The following is a 19,477-nucleotide window of genomic DNA, read 5'->3' on the forward strand; positions in this document are numbered from 1 at the left end:
TATTAAATTTTAAAGTGGTGCCTGCATATCTCTCTCTCTCTCTCTCTCTCTCTCTCTCTCTCTCTCTCTCTCTCTCTCTCCCTCTCTCCCTCTCTCCCTCTCTCCCTCTCTCCCTCTCTCCCTCCCTCCCTCCCTCTCTCTCTCCCTGCCTCCTTCCCTCCCTCCCTCCCTCTCTCCCACCCACCTCCTTAAACATTTGGAGGATTGATTGCTCCTGCTTAGGATTGCCCCTTGTTGCAATAATGAGAGATCTTGTAGCAGTATGTAGGCTGCAGTCAAATCGATTTATCATCTCAGATGATCTTAGACTGCTGTTGATCAAGATCTTGTATTCATTTTTCAGTCGTTTTTGTGCCATTTTGTGAAAAGTGACTATGGAACTCTTAAAACTCACTGGGAGGAACACACAGATACCATGTTTGTTTTGTTTGTGCATTGTCTCTCATGCAATGCATCCCCAACCTTTTTTTCCCCCATGAAGTTAAAAAAAAACATAAAAAGAAAATGTGGGAGACCATCCACTCTAAAGGAAGCTTCAGCATCTGTCCATGGACAGAGGAAATTGCCATCAATCATGTCTGATTCTTGGAGACTCCCCGTATAAGTTCCTGCCGTTTTCTTGGCAAGCCTTTTCAGAAACGGTTTGCCATTGCCTCCTTCCTAGGGCTGAGATAGATTAACCGGCCCAGGAGACCCAGCTGGCTTTGTAACTAAGGCAGGAGTCGAACTCACTAGTTTCTAGCCTGATGCCAAACTGGTACTCTGGAAAGATTATAACACAGTGTTTCTCAACCTTGGCAACTTGAAGATGTCCGGACTTCAACTCCCAGAATTCCCCAGCCAGCATTTGCTGGCTGGGGAATTCTGGGAGTTGAAGTCCGGACATCTTCAAGTTGCCAAGGTTGAGAAACACTGTTATAACACATTGCACAATTACACAATTTGTATAACGATCTTAGTTTAAGTATGAAACCCACTTCTGCTTCCCAAAGATTGTGCTTTACTCTTGCATTTGAATTTTAAACGTGTGAATTTTATCCAGCAGCTATTTCTACTCCACTAGGCGTTTTTATCAATATAACTTTTTTTAAAAAAAAACCTAAATTATAATCAGTGGTATATGAAATGTGTCCAGGTGAAGCTTTGGGATCTCTGCAAAACAGCTTGCATCTGTTATGGTGGCATGATGCCTATGCACAAAAGACTTGGGAAAATCCAAAAGTCGGCTTGCTGATTTTTGATGAAGCTTTTTGACAAGGATAATTAAGTTCAAGTAGTTATCTGGTATCCAAATTTACCAGGTTTTTTTTATATATATATTTAATTATTCTGTAGATTACTTCATGTGGTAAAATAAATAAGAACATTCTGTTAAATCAGTTTCTTAAAACTGTATGTATTGTTTAGCTGCTTGTTTTAAAAACATGTAGAGAAAAACAGCAATAATAAATTATAAAGAAAGCAATTTGTAAGATTATAAGATTTGTAAATAAATGATTAAATTGGCAGTTGGTACACCCATTTACAGCATGACATTGAGGTAAAAGGCTTGGAAGATTTTTTTAACAATAATGAAAACCTGATTTAAAAAAAAATAAGTTTTTACAAACAATTCATGTATATTATGGAACAAAGATCCACATGGTCATGGCATAGCACCCAATATTTTTTTTTCCTACATCCTTTTTCAACAATTATGCAATAAAAGGTGCTAGGGAATAGGGATGTTAGCCAAATAATAAGTACAATTGTGTTGGATAACGAAAGCACCCTCGCAACACTGTAAAATATTTAAAAAGCAGGGTGTGTGTGTTATACTTGATAAGTGTTGGGCAAGTTAACAATCTAAAGGGAAAAAAAATAAAATACTGGAGCTATTTCACCCATGGTGGCGTTGAGGGGCTCTAGAAGGGTATTTGACTATGGGTCTACAAGAGTAATCATTTCCTCTTATCTTCGCTATCAGTTCCGAACCGGGAGCGCACATGTGCTTGCTTCATTCTTGTGCGGCCCTTCTGCGCATGCACAGAGCATCCATGATAATGTCTGGGTGGGTGGGCGGAACCTCCCACCGCCACCACTACCAGTTCGCCCGAACTGGGGCAAACTGGCAGAATACCCCCTCTGATCTACAAATATGGCAGTGTCCCTTTTAATAGCCTTCCTTTATTTTGATGTGGTTAGATTCTAGACGTCTTTGATTTTAGCTTTATGCAGGTCGATGCAGAAATATGTCCTATTGTTTTCAGTAGTACTTCCTCTGTGTGTGTGTGTGTGTGTGTGTGTGTGTATGTGTGTATATACGTATGTATGTGTGTGTGTGCATCTATATCTATATATCTATATCTATATCTATATCTATATCTATATCTATCTATATCTATCTATATCTATCTATCTATCTATCTATCTATCTATCTATCTATCTATCCATCCATCCATCCATCCATCCATCCATCCATCCATCCATCCATCTATCTATCTATCATCTATCTATCATCTATCTATCTATCTATCTATCTATCTATCTATCTATCTATCTATCTATCTATCTATCCATCCATCCATCCATCCATCCATCCATCCATCCATCCATCCATCTATCTATCATCTATCTATCATCTATCTATCTATCTATCTATCTATCTATCTATCTATCTAGCTATCTAGCTATCTAGCTATCTAGCTATCTAGCTATCTAGCTATCTAGCTATCTAGCTATCTAGCTATCTAGCTATCTAGCTATCTAGCTATCTAGCTATCTAGCTATCTATATCTATATCTATATCTATATCTATATCTATATCTATATCTATATCTATATCTATATCTATATCTATATCTATATCTTTTTTTTTTTTATTTTATTTTTTTAAAGATTTTATTGGTAAAAAGAAAATACAACATCCATAACTTGTAACAAACAATACAACTACATTTCGAGATATTCCCATACTATCAAATCATTATAAACATCAAAGGTTAGGTATCTTTCCCTCCCTCTTTTCTTCCCTCCCCCCCTTACTTCCTTCTCCCCTGCCTTCCCTCCTTTCTTTTCTCCTTTCCTCCTTTCCTTCCCCGTCCTTTCTCTCCCTCGGTCCCCCCCTCCTTCTCACATACCTTTCCTCCTTCCCTGCCTCTTTCCCTCCTCCTTCCTTTTAATCTCCCTCCTTTCCTCCCTCCTTCCCTCCTTCCTTTCAAATCTCCTTCTCTCTTTCTTTCCCTCCCTCTTTCCCTCTTTACTACCCTCTTCTCTTCCCTCCCTCCCTCCTTCCCCAGTTTTTCCTCTTTCTCCTCTCCTTCTTTCTTCCCACCTTCTTTCCCTTCTCTTCTTTCTCTTCCTCCTCTTTATCCTTCCCCCCTTCTTCTGCCTTTCCTATTCCTCTCCTTTCTCCTCTCCATCCTGACTTCCCTACTGCCCTCCCTCCCTCCCTTCTAACCTTTATTACATTTGCATATTTTCCTCTGCTGAGGACAACCTGGTTTTCTTTCCCTTTCCTTGCTTGAAGAGGCAAGGATTATAAGTCCTCTCGCCTCATCTAAAATGAAGTTTGATCGCTAATTTCATGCAGGTGATTATAGCGGATTTCCTATCAGCTTTTTAAAGTTTTCCCAACATTGTAGCGTAACAAAATTGCTCGACGGTGGGTTCTCGCCCCTGATACATTTCTCCTTTCGTTTATCTCTCAGTTGTTGTATATTGTTCATTTGAGTTATTAGTTTAATCGTATTAGGTTAGTCAGCTATCTCTTTTTATGTCTAGGTCTTCACTGACTCATCAAGCCATTTGTATAGCTTCTCCCAGACTGTATAAAAGTCTGTGTCTTCTTTGTCATTAATTCGCATCGTCAGTCTGTTCATTTCTGCTAGTTCTAAAATTTTATTCATCACCATAGTGTTGGTGGGGGCATTTTCACTCTTCCAGCACTGTGCGTAAACAATCCTTGACGCTGTCAGAATATGGACTAGGAGGTATTGGTCAGATTTGCAAATTTTTTGATCTATTATTCCTAATAAGAAAGTTTCCGGCTTAAGGCATAGTTTAATTGACAGGATTCCATTCAGCCATCCTAGTATTTGCTTCCAATATGCTTTGGCTACCGGACACGTCCACCACATATGGTAGTACGTGCCCAGCACCGCTTTACATTTCCAGCATATGGCCGAAACTTTTGAAGACATTTTCGCCAGTCTTGTCGGTGGAAGATGCCAGCGGTAGAACATTTTATATATATTTTCTTTATAGGCCGTCGACTTTGTCAATTTTAGGTTCCATTCCCAGACTCTTTCCCAGTCGTCTAGGTCTATTGTGTGGCCAATGTTTTGGGCCCAGGTTACCATGACTTCTTTTACCCTTTCTGCTTCCGTTTTTCGAATCAGTAAGCAGTTGTATATTTTTGAAATTAATTTCTCATCTGGTCCAATTCTATATCTATATCTATATCATCTATATCATCTATATCTATATCATCTATATCTATATCTATCATCTATATCTATATCTATACCTATACCTATACCTATACCTATTTATACATATACATATACATACACACAGACACAGACACAGACACACACACACACACACACACACAACACACACACACACACACACACACACACACACACACAAACACACATATATATATACCTGTCTAAGAAGACAATGCTGTTGAATGATAAAGCAAAAGACTATCTTTGAACACAAATACAGAAAAAAATGACATGTGGAAAACGTTGAATTTTGAAGTTAGCTAAAAAAAAAATACAAAGTTAATTTTAGGTATTTTATTGTAAATCTGAGAATGTGTCCTTGACTGTAAGCTATTTGTGCCGTCTGTGACTCACTCTGACAAAAATATTTAAGATTATCATTAAAAAAAAGTAACTCCTTCAGAAGCTGTTCTGAATTTCCTTTGAGCAAGGCAAAACATGGTGAAAAGCACAGCCTAATAAATCAGCATTTCATCATTATTTCCAACAATAATGACTAAAGCAGAGATCTAACATTAGTAAAAATTAAGCCATTATCTACATAAGTAAATTAATTAATCAGTTATGTATACTTTGGAAGGAATTTTATTATTAGCTTTTCCATTAAAGGCCACTTGAGTTGCAATGTTCTTCGTAAGTAGCCCTTGGCAATTGTGTAGATAGATGAATTAATCTACCAGTAGTCTGAGGCAACAAGATACGAAGGCTATGGAACCTGTGAATTACTGTTGCAATAACTGTAATTCAATTTACATTTCTCTATTTTCTACTTTTTATGCAGAAGGTATTCAAGTTGGGTCTTGATTTTTTTTTTTTAAAAAAAAGACAGATATCATTAAAAAAATTAATAGATTACCATATTTTTCAGAGTATAAGACGCACCTTTCTCCCCTCAAAAAGAGGGTGAAAATCTGGGTGTTTCTTATACACTGAATACAGCATTTTTGGCCTCCTGAAACCCTGCCCCCTTCACAAAAATGGCTGTGCATAGTGTTTAGGAGACTTACAGAGTGCTCCTGGGGTATGGGGAGGGCAAAAACAAGCAAAAAAAATGGGACATTATTTGCTTGTTTTTGTCTCTCCAGCCCCCATGAGCACTTTGCACACCTCTCAAACTGTCTGTCTGTTCCATTTTTCACTAAAAAATGTGTTATGCAGAGGGTTTGGGAGGTCCACAGAGTGCAAACACTTTTTTTTTAAAAAAAAAAATATCTCTACAAAATCTTGGTGCATCTTATACTCCAGTGCATCTTATACTCCGAATAACACGGTAAGTCCTGGCTGAAAAGGAAGTGCTGTAGAAGAGGAGCAGGTGAGCCTGAGGGCGAAGTCAAATGCATCATCAGTCTTAACTCCCTACACCCACTGAAAGAGACCTCCATTGAAGTCCATAGATTCTTATCTGGTCCAAATTTGCCTTGACCATTATTTGACCAGAGTCTACAGGCTGTATGGAATGAACCCATAGTGCTTTCTGGACTTTATCCCGTTTCCTGGTTTTTGTGCCTAACTAATACTTGACTATGTTTCTGAAAGTAGAAATATGCATGAAAAAGATGGTTTAAGAGAATGTCCCCCATAGTTTGGGATTCTTGCAGGAAACTCTCCTTTCCCATGTTCTCAACATATGAAAGAAAACAGAAAACAGGGATGTCTTTAAAAAGGTTTTGCCTCTAATCTCATTGTCTGAACTGGCTGATAGTGGTATAAGTCATTTTTCCTACAGTCATTCCTCAAACTGTGAGCCATCAAAGTTCAATCAACCTCTGCAGCAGAGGTGGGTTCCTACCAGTTCGCACCTATTCGGTAGAACCGGTTTGTCAAATCTACCGAACCGGTTAGAAGAGGTTCCACCTGTGGACCTGGAAAGCAGGCCACACCTACAGAAGAGCTTCCAAAAATTTTTGAAACCCACCACTGCTCTGCAGTCTTCTCTGTCATAATCCATTCCCTATGAAATAGCCTTCACCTGAGCTTTAGGGCCACAAAATCAGGGACTAAATTTATGTATGTTCTTATCTGGCCTTTAGTTCTTTACTCCCCCTCCCCTTATACTGTATTATCTTAATGAACTATGAATTATTATATTAAATTTCTTTTTTAAGTGTTTTATTTATTTTTGTTACATAATAAAAATTCTTTTGCAAACAGAGTGTTGCCCGAATTACCCCTTTAACATTCTCACCCTACTAGTTGCTAGTAGACAGGGATGATAAAATATTACGTCCAATGAACTCTGGATAACAGAGTTCTTTTAACACTGGAATACATTGACTCACCAAAGCTCTCCACTGATTCAGGTTGAAGTTAAGCCAGTTCAACCGATGCTAGAAATGAAGCTTTCTGTATGTGATTGTGGTCATTCTTCAAGCCCACTTAGCTGAAAACTCATGTAGACTATTAATCCTTTGTCAATCTGGTTAATGATAGAATCATAGTCTTAAACAAACTGCAGCAGTGCAGATTTTGTCAGTTATATTATTTCTATCTCTCTCTCTCTTTTTTTTTTTTTTGCTGTTGTTAAATTAGTGATAGCAACAAAAGTAAATGTACTTTTCATGGAAGAGTAGAAGGTTATTGGACACTTTACATCTTATCAAGTGCCTGCTGTTTACAAAGGAAAGCTATCTTGTTTTGGGAGGTTGTGATTCTTCTTCTTCTCCGCCTCTTTTTTCCTCTTTCTCCTCCTCCTCCTCCTCCTTCTTTTTCTCCTCCTCCTCCTCCCCATCCCCCTGCTTTACTGTTGATTTTGAAAACAAAGTAATAAACATTTTCATAAAATAGATGATTATTATCTTGCAATCTTCTGGCGTAAATGCAATTTTGATGCAAACATGTATTTCTTCTGGCTTAATCTTCCACGCTTATTGCTGAGCAATTGAAGATAGTCAGGCACATCATTTATTGATTAGGAAGCTGACAGTGTCACTTACGATGAAATATCACAATGTCCCTCATGATGTTATTGTCTTGTTGTTTTGACAAAAACAACACCGTTTTAATCACTTTATCATCAAGAATGATGTTGTCATTTGAATTGTCCATCAACCAACAGGACACAAGACAAAAAGAAATAATCATTCCGTATTCAAGGTATTAAGATCCCTATAGTGCCATTGCAAAAGAAAGAGATTAATTAGCATCTTTATTTTTATATACGTAATTAGCAAAAGAAGGGAAGGGCTAACATTTGAAGTAATTTCTGAAAAGACAGATTTAGTGTGGGATGCACTTAGTTACATATTTTCTTCGTCTCGTGTAAGGTATGCTAATTCTTAATTAGTTTTTTTTCCCCTTTATTTTCACTAATAGTTTTGCAAATGTAATTATCAATAGTTTTGATCTAAAGCAATCTTATTGCAAAATTTGTTATGAACATTTACTACAGTTAGAAAGTAATTAAAGCACGTGTCCTGCCTAGTTTCTCATTTCAGCACTACTTTAAAATGTATTTTCTTCTTTTAAAATAATCCAGAATTATATTTAGAAGTACTATTAATTTGGAAAGAGTGGAGGGAATTGCTACTGTCTTTTCAGTAGTCTAATTACAGAAATAAATGAAACACAGAGGGACGGGGGAATCTAATGGCAGTAATTCCTGTCTTATTCATAGGAAATATTTTTTGCAGCAAGTTTTCCCCCCCAATTTTAATTCGGTATATAATAGTGAATACATTAAACACTTTGGAGATAGACAGAAGGAGAATAAAAACGAAAGACAAATGCTGTTATTTATCTGAAAAGGAGATTACTGGGGGGGAAAAACAATTTGCCAAAAAAGCTTAAGGAAGATAAAACAAAACAAACCTCTCTTATTGTATTTTCAGCAAATCTAAGAAGTCCTTTCTATTTAAAAATATTTGAAAACCTTTCCAAGCAAAACCAGTATTTAAACAGATGCTTTAAACCAGTGTTTCTCAACCTTGGCAACTTGAAGATGTCTGGACTTCAACTCCCAGAATTGGGAGTTGAAGTCCGGACATCTGGGAGTTGAAGTCCGGACATCGTCAAGTTGCCAAGGTTGAGAAACACTGCTTTAAACTGAACGGATAATTTTGCAACCCTCACGTACTATAGACTCTATATTGTATAATACAGTGTATTTATTTTCTTTTTAAATGCCTGAAATTTGTTTCATAACAAAACACTTCAAGGAAAGCTTCTTGAGTGCCTCTTCCTTGCTCTTCAGAAGAAAATGAACTAATTCAGATGTCCAAAAAAAGAAAAATCAGCAGTTGCAAATCTGGCATGAATAATCTTCCTGATGTCATAATAGTAATTCTTCGAGCCCCATTCTCAACCTATCCATAATGATTGATGGGTTATTAAGCTCCAAGTGCTATAGAAGCAGATTGGTTTGGCACATTTTCAAACTGGCCATGGTATCAAATTCTGCCTTGACCACCTTGCTGGATTATCTTTATTTAAGGACTGCAAAAGCGAATGTGATTCGCTTGGTTGTTCTTGATCTCTTTGTGTATTACCAGCCATGTGCAGCGTTCTGTTAACGATTCAATCCCTGACGCGAGCCAGATTTTAAAGGACAGCTGTTTAAAGTCAATCCAGGCCTTGCCAGGCCTGCAATTGTAAGTTGGCATGGTGACGTGACATTTTGCCTTAGAACCACATTGCTTAGCAATTGAGCCCCCAGTTCCAATTGCCACCAGCAAATGAGGACGGCCTGTACTTGAACATATTATATTCATTATTATTTTTATTATTATATAAAATAATTCCCCATACCAGCAAACATTTGTTACATAATCTGAATTATATGTGAAATACATGGTGTTTCCCTCCCCACTTAGCCTTACGCACAAACAGAATAACTATTCTGAACTGCGTAGGCCGGTAGAGATGATCCCTTAAAGATACAACAAACAAGAACAAATCCATATCAGTCCATTTCAGTTTTAAGATTTATTGAAAGAACGGTGAAAAGAGGATAGAAGAGAAGGAGAATGGGAGTAAATAGAATCCTACGTCATAAATTTGTTCTAGTTAGACCTATATACTGAGATAAGATTCTCAAGCCTACTTGGGATCCTCATTCAATAGAATTTGTCACACTGATTTAAGGCTCAACTATGGTAACTTTCCATATTTGTTAAAAAGAGATAGCTTACCTGTAATTTTAATAAATTATATTGCCGCATACGTATCATTTTTGTATTAGATTTTGTGGGTAGCTACATATTTAGGCTGGTTGAGAGCTTTATGAGAATGATTTCAGGTTTCAGGTTTCGTTTTATTTATATGCCGCCCTATTCCCGGCAGGACTCAGGGCGGCGCACAAACCCAAGGGGGAAAGGGAAACACAAAAACTACAAATTCAAGCATTTAAAAATAGCCAACAGCCACACAAATCGAGAGGGGAGGGGAGCTCGTCAACCCCAGGCCTGCCGACACAGCCAGGTTTTAACGGCTTTTCGGAAGGCCTGGAGAGAGGTGAGGGTCCGAATCTCTGCAGGGAGTTCGTTCCAGAGGGCCGGAGCCGCCACAGAGAAGGCCCTCCCCCGGGTAATAGCCAGGTGGCATTGGCTGGTAGATGGCACCCGGAGGAGGCCTAATCTGTGTGACCTAATGGGTCTTTGGGAGGTAATTGGCAGCAGGCGGTCTCTCAAGTACCCAGGTCCAATACCATGAAGTATTGAATTGTTTCAGTCAATTCAATTTTGTTTCAATTATTAATATCATATCTATGAGAATATATGCATTTTAGGCCAAATCATTCATGGGACAAATTAGAAAATTGTCCCTAAAATGAATTCATCCTAATTTAATTGATTTAATTAAAAATTATGATTCTGTCTCGATTTATGAAAACATAAACTTCCAGGAAAACGGATGAAGATTTTTTGGGATGAGAAGTAAAACGTCTTCTTCCTCAAGGAGTCCAGTTGCCCTTTTTGTTCCACCTCCTGGGGAATGTAGAAGTTCAAGGATGGGAGCGCCTCTGGCAGCCCGCACTCAGCCAGCTGCGTCTTAGCCAATCAGGCGCGGCTAGGCTGTTGCCGGCTATCAGTCGTAAGTTGAGGACTTGTGGTCGGTCGTAAGTCGAGGACTTTAGGACCGGTCGCAAGGAAACCCTGGCACAAGATCAATTGACATGGTGCACCAAGGCTACCAGACATCTGAGGACAAACGAACGACCACAGCACAAGAGAAACAAGCACTCCGCAAAGCCAGAGCTGCCAACGCTGAAACAATGGTGCCCACACATGTCTGCCCGACATGTGGCAAAACATTTCATGCCCATATAGGCCTTATCAGCCACCCGAGGACACATTGTGGACAGACCACAAATTGATCTTGACAAACTTGAACATTGGGCGCTACCTAACAAAATGAAATTCAACGGTGAAAAGAGTAAGGTTCTACATTTAGGCAACAAAAACGAAATACACAGGTACAGTATAGGTGGTACCTTGCTCAATAGTATTAATTTTGAGAGGGATCTTGGAGTCCTAGTGGACAACCATTTAAATATGAGCCAGCCGTGTGGAGCAGCTGCCAAAAAAGCCAGCACAGTTCTAGGCTGCATCAACAGAGGGAGAGAATCAAGATCAGGTGAAGAGTTAATACCACTTTATAATGCTTTGGGAAGGCCACGCTTGGAATACGGCATTCAGTTTTGGTCGCCACAATGTAGAAAAGATGTGGGGACTCTAGAAAGAGTGCAGAGAAGAGCAACAAAGAGGATTAGGGGACTGGAGACTAAAACATATGAGAAATGGTTGCAGGAACTGTCTACGTCTAGTTTAATGAAAAGAAGGACTAGGGGAGACATGATAGCAGTCTTCCAATATCTCGGGGGCTGCCACAGAGAAGAAGGAGTCAAACTATTTTCCAAGGTACCTGAGGGCAGAACGAGAAACAATGGGTGGAAACTAATCAAGGAGAGAAGCAACTTAGAACTGAGGAGGAATTTCCAGACAGTTAGAACAATTAATCAGTGGAACAGAAGTTGCCTCTAGAAGTTGTGAATGCCCTAACACTGGAAGTCTTTAAGAAGGTGTTGGATAGCCATTTGTCTGAAACGGTATAGGGTTTCCTGCCTAGGCAGGGGGTTGGACTAGAAGACCTCCAAGGTCCCTTCCAACTCTGCTATTGTATTGTTAGATGTCGAGGTCCTCTTTGAACATGGTGGACGAACATCACCCATGGACATTAATCTGTCCAAACTAAAACAGACTACCTGCACCATTAAACATATACTTTAAGACCTAATGGGGAAAAAATGTCTTAAAACCCTTTTTCTCCACACAAGCTATCTCAGCTTTGCTGTTTGCTTTTCTGAAATGAACTCCCTTTCTCCTGGGAATCCAGACAACATTCCATCACAATATAGAATATTGTACCAAAATGACAACTCGCTGAATATTTTTCATGGAGAGTCTATGAACAAGATATTATGTAATTTCCTTTCTCTGAACATGCTTTTTTTTTTCCTCTTGGGGAGTCAATATATATATCTTATTCTGGCATAATTTTTAGGCACATTTTGCTCTTCATAGCAAGGAGGAGAACATGTGTGCTGATGTGAATCCTATTTAAATGAAACAAAAATTGCTCAAAGGTTCTGAGATCACGGTGTTCCTTTTTTATTCAGCAACTTATGAAGCTTGAAATGAGGAACACCCTCACACAAACCTGGGGATTGATGCTGAAAAGTTACTGTGATATATTAACCATGAAGAGTGACTTGGAAACAATGTTGAAAAATAAGAGAGTATATTCAAATTAGTTCTAGAGGACTTATATATTGTAAGTTAAAAATAATCCTAGTAGAGATTGAAAGATATATAGCTTGATTATGATTTGTTTCTTTGAATAAAATCAAGGTCAGAATCCAATATATTTAACGTAAGTTTTGGTGTGTTGAAACTTTTATACATAATTTTGAGACACATGATGTATTGTATAATCAGATTTTCCAGAAAGTCATAACCTACCAAAAAAAAATGTTGTGTTTATAGATATAACAACATTAAATCAATTTGTTCGTTCTTGGATATTTTCACTATACTGTAGAAATGATTATTGACCTTCTATTGGGAATTCTAGAAGTTTAGCAGAGGTGAATTGAGCCTTAATCAAAACTATACTTCATATCCATCAAATTTTGAATTATACGCCTTAAACTATGTTCCAAAACTCTATTTATCATATCTCTCTCTCTCTCTCTCTCTCTCTCTCTCTCTCTCTCTCTCTCTCTCTCTCTCTCTCTCTCTCTATCTATCTATCTATCTATCTATCTATCTATCACCTTCCTCTCTCATCTCTCTCTCTATTCATCCATCCATCGATCCATCCATCCATCCATCCATCCATCCATCTACATACACACATACACACACACACAAACACACACACACACACACACACACACACACACAGAGCTAAATAAAATATAAGTAGGATACCCTTACATTCAGATATTGTAAGGCTTTTCTATTTATGTCGCAATACAATTTGTTTACAATATTTAACATTTCTCAGAGCCACATTCCAGGTTTTCAAGGCTTATGTATACTTATATATAGTTATAAACCATGTTGATATTAAAATGGGACAAGTTCCATATCTTTGCCAGAATATCCAAATCCACCTTCTCATCATCCTCTAGAAGGCGTGGAGGTATTTATAAGGCCTTAAACCTAAGTGCATTGGACTGCTAATAATTTCCAAATTTACAGCTATGGAAAGTGAAGGGGGCCATAATCAATTGCCTGAGTTTTAGTGTGTTGAGTTTTCTGTACTCTGTATGAACAAAAAACCCAACTTTCTATGTTGGGAGACAAACAATTCCCTCCCTTAGGTGTTCACACTTTGCATTAAGGTATAATAAGTTTTGACTTAGAGTGCTGTGCAATAAACTTGGTGTTTGTATGCTAAAAACTGTTCTGGTTAATCCATAATTGTTAGGACCTTGGTTGAGGAGGAAGGTGTGGATAGGTACTTTGTGGCTCTAAGATGTCACTGGGGTTGAAAGAAATCCTAATGAAAAAGCACTTCAAAATAAAAAGGTTGAATCACAGGGGAATCTGAATGGGGGCGGCAGATATAAAACACAACATTTTAAATGCCCCATTTTGGCTTTTCAGAGTAGCGGATGCAGTTTGTCAGAATTTCGGAGTGAAACCTATTGCTTTAAGTGCTTGCTGTGTATATTGTTTGATTCTTGATGCTAATTATGGTCATAATTATCAGTAAAATAAAAAGGAGGTGAATAGGTACTTCCTAAACTTCGCTTGTGAAATGTGATTTTTTCTCACATGTTTAACTGGGTGATTCATTTAAATTAAATGTTAAACCTATCTTCTAAAAAATGTGTCAGAGATTACTTCCAGTTTCTTATGCTGTCATAATTTCTACCTATTGACGCTGAACACAGATCTTGCCACAGAGAAAGAAAGTAATCTGTATAAATATAAAGAATTTTTTTTAATGCATATTAGATCTATCATTTGCTAGATAGAGCAGTAGAGGTTTATATCCCATGTCTTTCCAAAATACTAGACTTGCCAAGGTAGACATTCTAAAGACTTGAATGTTAAAATGTGTAATAATGACTTCAGTTTTAGCGGTTTATGGAGGAAATAGCACTAGATTCCAGAAATTGGTCACTTAGAAGATCTTTGTTCTCGATGTGTGCCCAACTATGTGTATGCAAAAACACAGCATCTCTCATCATATATAATTTCTGTAATGCTGTCATTTCAATAGAAATTGATTTTTGACAATGTTTCAGGTGCCAAGGTTCAGCTTTCAGCTAAAATTCACTATATTGTCTCACAGTAAAGATTTCTCATTTGAGGGTGTTAAACCCACTTATAACCTTGCTATTTCCCTCCTGTGAACCTACACAAATCCACATCATCTTAACACATTCTTAAATGTACTACAGCCTGAAAAATAAATAAACCAAACGTTTCCCACCGTTTGTCTTTCTAAAAAGTTGTATTTAAAACATAGCTTATCAAATGTGATAGCTCATTCTTTTTTTTTCTATTACAGTAAGCCAAGGAGGAGATGCTGTTGCCTCAGATATGTGTCCTGACCCAGGGATTCCTGAAAATGGGAAGAGAACGGGCTTGGATTTTAGGTATTTCATACGGATTTATGTTTGCAGATATTTTTTTATTTAGTTGTACGTGAGAAAAGCATGCTGAAAAGCTGATATTCTCATTAAAAGCTATCCGTTTGCATTAACATTATCTATATCTTTTCTGCCACAATGACATAGTTAAGTTAGTAATTACACCTCTCCATGGATAGTCTTTGCAATTAAAAGTGAATTTCACTTTATTACTTGGCAATTAAAATTGATTTTAAGCGTACCTTGGAACATGAATTGGATTTGATGCTTCTAACAGTGGCAGGCTTGCTACCAATATTTTTAATATTTAATATGCCTAAGTATAAATCTTCATTATCCTCAAAATTACTTGGAGCATTCAAACTGACAATTATACAACATTTTGTTCAAGTTAAGCTGTGATGGCACAGAAGTCAGAATGCAATATTGCAGGTTGACTCTGCCCAAGGCTGAAGTTTGATCCTGACCGATTCAGGGTTGACTCTGTCTTCCATCCTTCTGAGGTCTGAAAATGAGGTCCCAGACTGTTAGGGGAGTGTTGTGGCTCTGCCTTTGGAGCTGCTATCAGAATCTGACAGCGAGGGGCCCTTTGGAGGAGGTGGAGGGCCCTGGACAGGGTTCTGACTCCGAGCAGGGCTCAGAGAGACTAGTTGGTCCCCAGGTAATGACTGAGCCTTGGATCAGTGGGGAGGAGACAAGAGAGGCTGACACAGAAACCTCCTGTGAGTTGTTTCGCGATGCACGCAGGAGAAGGACTGACAGACGTAAGGAACAATTGAGGACTCACAGGAGATGATAACGAGCAGCCGTTGCTCGTTAGGATCTCCTTCTGCGGATAAAGAGACTGCTGGTGCCACACCCTGGTTGCAGAAGTCAACGTTCCGTTTCTGTTCTAGTCAATGTTCTCCATTCGCGTGCAACCATCGAGAAAAGCACTTGGATAAGTGACTTGATTTATATAATCCTGTTTTGTAGTAGTTTATGAGTGAGGACTTTTGCCAGAGCATTCATCTGTGTTTACTTTGGGCTCGCAGCCAGCAAGAGCCGGGACTGATAAAAGCATTCCTTTGTATGTTCTGTTTGGCTTTCGTTTCTGAACGGACAAGGTGGGGTTCAGAACATCACTCTGTATTCAGGCATTGCAAATTTATTGTCTAAAATTTCTCAGCTGATGATTTTGGACAATATATATTATAGCAACATCAGTATATAGTGAAGCATGAGATAAAAAAAAACCCCTTTGATTTCTAATGAATATTTACTCTTTCCCCGAGGCTTAACATTTCCTTTTTTCTTGAAATATAAACACTGAGAAGAGTTTCTTAAATAGAATTTTCTGCTTAGGGGTGGAAGGGGCTAAAAAAAAAAAAAAAAACCACCAGGGAGACAAATTTGACCATTCTATAATGCATACAAAATTTATTCTAAACTGTGCTGTTTTCTGTAAATTTGAGATGGCGCAATTATTTACATTTCCTGCTTGCTCCGAGCCAATTTAGTTTGCTTCTGTCACAATGGCTCTGAAGCACTTTTGACAGAGATGCAGTGTTCCTTAATCATCCCGCTAAGCTGGAAAAGAGAACAGGCTTTTTTTTATCAAACTTCAGCTCTCTTCAAGAAGCTGGAAATCACTCCTCTATCAGCAGGAGGGCAGAAAAAGTAATTTAGAAAGACCAAAGAATTCTATCAACCAGAAAAAAAAGGGCAGTTTCATAGACAGGGGAGTTACTCACCTCTTCAGCTATTTCCTCTTTTGTGGCGTTTATTCGGTGTTGGGCTACAAGGCAAAGGGATATAATAAAACTGGAATCCTATTAACAACGACCAAAGTAAGTGATACAGCATGTCAGAACGAGGTAGCGTCTAACGTTGGAGAGGCCTTAATGGAACAGCCCACCATTTGTATGGATACAGTCACGGGCAAGGACGGATGAATCTCATTCTTCCCATTTTTTCCAAACAATTTCCTCTGGCCCAAATGCCTTTTGTATACTGATTTGGATCAGAGCTGCATTGCAAAATTCAGAGCCCTGTGAACACTAAAGGGTGATTATATTTGGAGGAATTATATTAGGGACAGGAAATGCCTTCCTATCCTTAATCAAGTGTTCTACTTCCAGGAAGAAATGCCATTTCTACCTAAAGCTAACAGACATAAATTAAATAATGAAGAGTTTGCTTGCATGAGCTAGCGTAAAACAATGCAGGCATATGCATATCAGGGTTGGTATACAGTTACTTTCGCTACTGGTTTGCAAATGTCAACGCATGTGCAGATCCTTCTCCACAAGGGCCTAAATAGGATGTCATAGAGCTGGGCGCAGGTAGGCAGAGCCACCCATTATTTCCACTACCAGTTCATGCGATCTGGTACAAACCAGTAGAATACCACCTCAGATGCACATGTAAAAACACACAGATACAACAAAGAGAAAGTAGAAGCACAGATATGACGTGCTATTTGTTACGGGGAAGAAAATTTAGATTTTTTTCCCATCGCCAATGCTCCTATATCTTTTCCCTATCTTGTCGTTTAAATTATAACTAAATTAACCTAAAAACATGGTCCAGTCTTCAGGTTTATCATAGTTAAATAATATTGCCCAACTGCAAATAGATTCAACAACTGATTCCTTGTGTAATATGTGGTACTATGCAGTCACTAACAGTCAAATCCAACCTGATGAGAACATCATCATCACCATGTATTAAATGAGCAAAGCATGCAAAGTTGCTTTTTCAATACCAATGTAGGTTTTCACACATATTTCAGTCATTCTAGTATGAGTTCAAAACGTGTGTGTGTGTGTGTGTGTGTGTGTGTGTGTGTCTGTAATATTGTCTGTTTTCAAATCTCCCCATTGTTCTTACTTTACTAGATTTACAGCTAGCTTGCAGGGAAATAAGAGAGTATGATTCTATCCTTTATGCCTAAATATGAGCTTGAAACCGAGTAGTATAATATAGTTGTATATTATATAACTGAATAGTAAAGCAGTCTGATGTTTTGTGTGAAATTTGTTTATATATGAATAGTGCATTCAGTTACTGGGAACTAAACCAATTTAAATACAAATGCATTGCTTCCTTAACAAGCAGCCATAAGAATGTGATTGTTTAAAAACCATAATCTTTTGAAGCATTACAGAGCAGACGAAGACAATGGGAAAGAAAAAGCTCTTGGCTCTCAATATCCATCAAATAAAAGAGATTTGTTCACGCAGTCAACTTTGTTGCCAGTATTGTCATAATTTTAATTGAGAAGAATGGCCATCTTATTACATTGAACTCTGTTTACATCACTTAATTGCAACCACAGGCTTGCAATTAACTAAGTTATAGCTTTGGTACTTAGAAATACTGAAATTATCAATATAGTTTGTTCCTCGAAGCAAGAATCTCCAGTACTTACTTTTTAAAGTAAAGAACTTTAAGAATTCAGATGCATAAGTTGAATAAAAAGTCTTAGGAAGTATTTAGCTAACTAACCAGGAAACAAATTAATTAAAATATTGGTTTACTTTGATGAAATATGCTTAGATCCAGAACTAGACCCAAGGACAATTTCCCCTTGCATACCATCACTTTGCTAAACAACTAACTCCCACAACACTGTCAAGCTATTTACTAAGACCATATTACTATTATTCTTCTCATCCTTCCTATTACTATCTTCTTTTCTTCTTAAAACTATAATTTTGGTGCTTGTATCTTTATGATTTATATTGCTTTATTTAGTTTCTTGGTATGATTTTGATTGCTTATTTAGTATCCTATGACTATCACTAAGTGTTGTATATTATGATTCATGATGAATGTATTTATGATGACTATGATCATGATTTTATCACTTATATCTTTTATATACACTGAGAGCTTATGCACCGAAGACAAATTCCTTGTGTGTCCAATTTCACTTGGACAATAAATTATTCTGTTCTGTTCTGTTCTGTTCTGTTCTGTTTTGTTCTGTTCTGTTCTGTTCTGTTCTGTTCTATTCTATTCTATTCCATTCCATTCCATTCCAAATGTAAGATAAAACATGTCTCAATAGCAATAGCAATAGCAGTTAGACTTATATACCGCTTCATAGGGCTTTCAGCCCTCTCTAAGTGGTTTACAGAGTCGGCATATCGCCCCCACAATCCGGGTCCTCATTTCACCCACCTCGGAAGGATGGAAGGCTGAGTCAACCTTGAGCCGGTGAGATTTGAACCGCCGAGCTGCAGAACTAGCAGTCAGCTGAAGTGGCCTGCAGTACTGCACCCTAACCACTGCGCCACCTCGGCTCTCATTTGAGAAAACAGTGCTGAGGCCTAAATTCTGCAAAATTCTAACCTTTAGTATTTTACCATTTTATTTTATTTTATTCTTTTCTTGATTAATCAGAATTGTAAGGTTTCTCATCTATTCAATGAAACGCCAATAAAAATGCTATATAAAACATTAGCAATAGAACTTCAAAAACAATAAAGACCTAGATTGAGTCCCCCTCACTGAAAATGCCTAACATCTGATATTCATCCATCATCCCCAACTAAAAACTCAGCCAGGCCATAGGTTGGAGTTGTTTGAACCTCTGAATGGAGCCCATTTCTTAGGGCAATACACTTGCTTGGGCCCCCTATATGCCACCAATATTGCAAACCATATGAGTAATGAATGAAGCTCTTTAGATAATCTGTTGGGTTTTATATCACATTATCCATTGACAAGGGGAAAGTCTTTAGGAGTAATAAAGAGTACAAAATGGAGATAGACGTAGGATAGTATTAAAACTGTTTCCTTCAGTCAATGAGCCAGCACCAAACTAACTTATTGGTAATATGTCTCAGTAATGAGATCAGTGAATGCTGCTTTCCTTACTCTTTTAATGCAGAC

General features: G+C 37.9%; 1 protein-coding gene across 1 annotated transcript in view; it reads left to right on the forward strand.

Moving 5' to 3' along the window:
• CSMD1 (CUB and Sushi multiple domains 1) overlaps positions 1-19,477 on the forward strand; it is a 1,072,234-nt gene that overhangs the window by 771,662 nt on the left and 281,095 nt on the right. The window contains exons 8-9 of the mRNA XM_087718982.1: positions 14,515-14,602; positions 18,797-18,799. Coding sequence (XP_087575108.1) covers positions 14,515-14,602; positions 18,797-18,799 — 91 coding nt within the window. The remainder of the gene's footprint in view (positions 1-14,514; positions 14,603-18,796; positions 18,800-19,477) is intronic.

Source organism: Thamnophis sirtalis, unplaced genomic scaffold (assembly GCF_051295495.1).
Source record: "Thamnophis sirtalis isolate CommonGarterSnake01/CBP01778 unplaced genomic scaffold, rThaSir2_p1.2 scaffold_6, whole genome shotgun sequence".
NCBI lineage: Eukaryota > Metazoa > Chordata > Lepidosauria > Squamata > Natricidae > Thamnophis > Thamnophis sirtalis.